The 3,021-nt window shown below is 36.9% G+C and overlaps 2 protein-coding genes across 2 annotated transcripts in view; both read right to left on the bottom strand.

The window, feature by feature from the left end:
* The window catches only part of LOC107602227 (DEP domain-containing protein 1B-like), an 8,960-nt gene extending 7,143 nt beyond the window's left edge, over positions 1–1,817 (bottom strand). Inside the window, exon 1 of the mRNA XM_016294672.1 lies at positions 1,455–1,817. Within this exon, the coding sequence (XP_016150158.1) occupies positions 1,455–1,502 (48 nt within the window). The 5' untranslated portion in view covers positions 1,503–1,817. The remainder of the gene's footprint in view (positions 1–1,454) is intronic.
* Positions 1,818–2,412: 595 nt separating this feature from the next.
* LOC107602232 (elongation of very long chain fatty acids protein 7-like) overlaps positions 2,413–3,021 on the bottom strand; it is a 3,224-nt gene continuing 2,615 nt past the window's right edge. The window contains exons 4-5 of the mRNA XM_016294678.1: positions 2,859–2,995; positions 2,413–2,768 (exon numbers count right to left, since the gene is read on the bottom strand). Of these exons, the coding sequence (XP_016150164.1) occupies positions 2,559–2,768; positions 2,859–2,995 (347 nt within the window). The 3' untranslated portion in view covers positions 2,413–2,558. The remainder of the gene's footprint in view (positions 2,769–2,858; positions 2,996–3,021) is intronic.

The following is a 3,021-nucleotide window of genomic DNA, read 5'->3' on the forward strand; positions in this document are numbered from 1 at the left end:
ACACACACACACACACACACACATATAGCTGTATTAAACTTTTATATTTTTGTTGCTTGAAAACCTCTTTGATCCCTACACCAAATCCAATATTATTTTATTAGTAACAACCAGTGTTGGGGGTAATATATTACAGGTAACGCAAGTTACTTAATCAGATTACTTTTTTCAAGTAACTAGTAAAGTAACGCATTACTTTTTAATTGACAAGAGAATATCAGAGTTATTTTTTTAAATAAGTAACGCAAGTTACTTTTTTTTCCCAATTTATTGATTGGCAGCTCTCCTGTCCTCATGTTGAGAGAAATCAGAAGATGTTACTGTAGTTCAAAAATAAATAGGAATATGCATTAATTCATCTCACTCACACACAAAAAAACACAGATTCAGTATTCCTCAAAATGAATAAAAATAATGCAACTCAGAATATGACGCAAACCTGCAATAATTAAATGTTAAACAACACAAATATCCTTTATGTATTTAATCCCATTCTATTAACCAATGTCTTTGCTTCTGACCTTCGATGATCCAGTTCAACCGTACTAATAAGCACAAAATACTCTAGACAACATTTGTGTGTATTTTGTTTATTGCTGAAGTGTGTTGAAATGTCTTCTTCTGCATTCTACTGCACGGACGTAAATGTACTTTCCCTTCAGCCTGAGGCTTATTCATTTCACTTTTGGTGTGAAAAGGCTTTTATATTTGCCTAAAACAGAACTTTTTTATTTTAAAAACAAAGAAGCAAGCCCTGTCCAGATTTTAAAAGTAACGCAAAAGTAACGTAACGCATTACTGTCCATAAAAAGTAACTACGTAACTAGTTACTTTTTATGGAGTAACGCAATATCGTAATGCATTACTTTTAAAAGTAACTTTCCCCAACACTGGTAACAACCATGAAGTAACTGGTATTTTGATGGAAACTGCAGATACCATGGTGAATTTGTTACAGGGGAATTTTCCCTCAGGGATCAATGAAGTGCATCTAAAAGATATAAGTTGTTTGCAGAATGTTATAGATTTACAGCTGTAGGGTGAATTCAGTTATTTAATTTATCTCAGTTCGGCCAAATTAAAGCCATGGGCAAAATGATGATATTCTTTAGTGGTTACCTTGACTACTTTAACAGTCAGTCACAGACCAAAGAAACATTTCTGATATTAGAAGCCGGTTTATTTGGCTGTAATAGAAGCCTAAAACACGTTATGTATTCCACGGAATCCACGCGACATTCTCCAGCATTGCTACGGAAAATAAAGCAACCACAGACTCTCTCGCGGCTTTAAATGTATTATGTAGGCATACTGATGCGAGACAATATAATTAAAATACACATATTTTGTACAGTTTAAAGAAATACTGATGTAAACACTAAACCAGCTCACGTGAGGCGCTCAACCAACGCGTGAAAACAATACATGCAGCATTTTTTTTTTTATGTACTTACCAATTTCGTCGCCCTATAAGGTCCCGGTCCAATCATTTTACCATCCATTTCAGCCCTATTAATTTTTATTAACTTATTTATCCATTTAAGTTACCGTCTTTAGCTCCGTAAACAGCTCAACGCCAGTTACTACACTTAGTTTTGAAAAAGCGACACGTTCCTGCCAATAATGTGATTGGTACACGAAATCAGTCACGTGATGCTACTGATTTACCAAATATGGGCATCTCCTTTACCGGGAGTTGCCCAAGTGCAGTATGGGAGATGTAGTGCAAGTGCGCTGTTGAAAACTTGTGTAGGCGTAATGAAAGCACAAGAAAACCAAGATATATTGACAATTTATTTAGTTTCATTATAAAAGCTCAATTTCTTTTTTTTCTCTTTCACAAAATTGGAAATTCATTTAAAAAGACAAAAAAAAAAATCCTGTAACATTGTTCTGGTCTTCCATTTCCTCCGCTCTGATCAGTAGAACATAAGCATAACAGGTAATTCCTACAGATCAATATATATATATTTTTTTTTAAAAGATCACATTAAGAAAACAGCAACATTAAATAACGAATAAATAGTCACACAGCATAAATCTGACAAAACTTCAGATGATGTCACTTCTGCATCATGCGGTAAACTTTCAGGTTCAAGCACAACCAGGTAGATCAGTCAAGCGTTCCTCCGGGGTCAAAGGGCCTCGGGCTCATTCAGTTACAACTAAAACACAACCTTCAAAAACCCTTTTAGAAACAAACTTCAATCCCCTGTGCTCTCATAACCCCTTTTCAGATTTGGCCAGCAGTTCAATCATATTCCAAAGCGGAAAAAAATTTCAATATTTAAAGGTAAATTAGAGCATATTAGAACTTTTGTGACATGAAGGGTGGGGTATGAGTAAAGTTTCGGAATTCAGAAGACAACAAAAATGGAGGACAGCATCTCTAGTGAAACACCAGTGTGCAATTTTCAGACGTCTTAAATCCAGTGATAAGGTGGATTCCACATTAGTTTTAACATAAAACAGGGAAGTGGAACTTGAACGGATGAAATAAAAAGGAATATTCCCACTTAATAGGTTAGAGCGTCACGTTTGGGTGGCCAAAGGAAAGATCACTCGGATTTCTTGAGAAGGTAGTTTCCGTTCTGGAACACCTTGGGTAGCCTCTTGCCCTTGGTGTAGGCGTGATAGTAGAAGTGGAGGAACAGGAACAGGAAGATCAGCCCATATGAACCGATGACGTAGAGGAACACAGGAAACTGGTAAGGACAGTCCTTCATGAAGAACTGGCCAATATGAGCGGTGATCAGCACAAACTGAACCTAACACAAACAGAAAGGGTCGAGTTAGAACCAGTTTAGAGTTCCAACATCAAAAAGCCTGGATTTCGACAAACGACACTGGTAACTTACCAGCTGGATGGTGGTCATATACTTTTTCCACCACAGGTACTTCTGATAGGCGGGTCCCAGGGCGGAGAGAGCATAGTAGGTGTACATTATGACATGGACGATGCAGTTCAGCAGGGCATGGAAGGTTCCCAGACCACCTAAGAAAGCAAAACATACCATTTAA

Source organism: Sinocyclocheilus grahami, unplaced genomic scaffold (genome assembly GCF_001515645.1).
Source record: "Sinocyclocheilus grahami isolate Dianchi unplaced genomic scaffold, SAMN03320097.WGS_v1.1 scaffold322.1, whole genome shotgun sequence".
Classification (NCBI taxonomy): domain Eukaryota; kingdom Metazoa; phylum Chordata; class Actinopteri; order Cypriniformes; family Cyprinidae; genus Sinocyclocheilus; species Sinocyclocheilus grahami.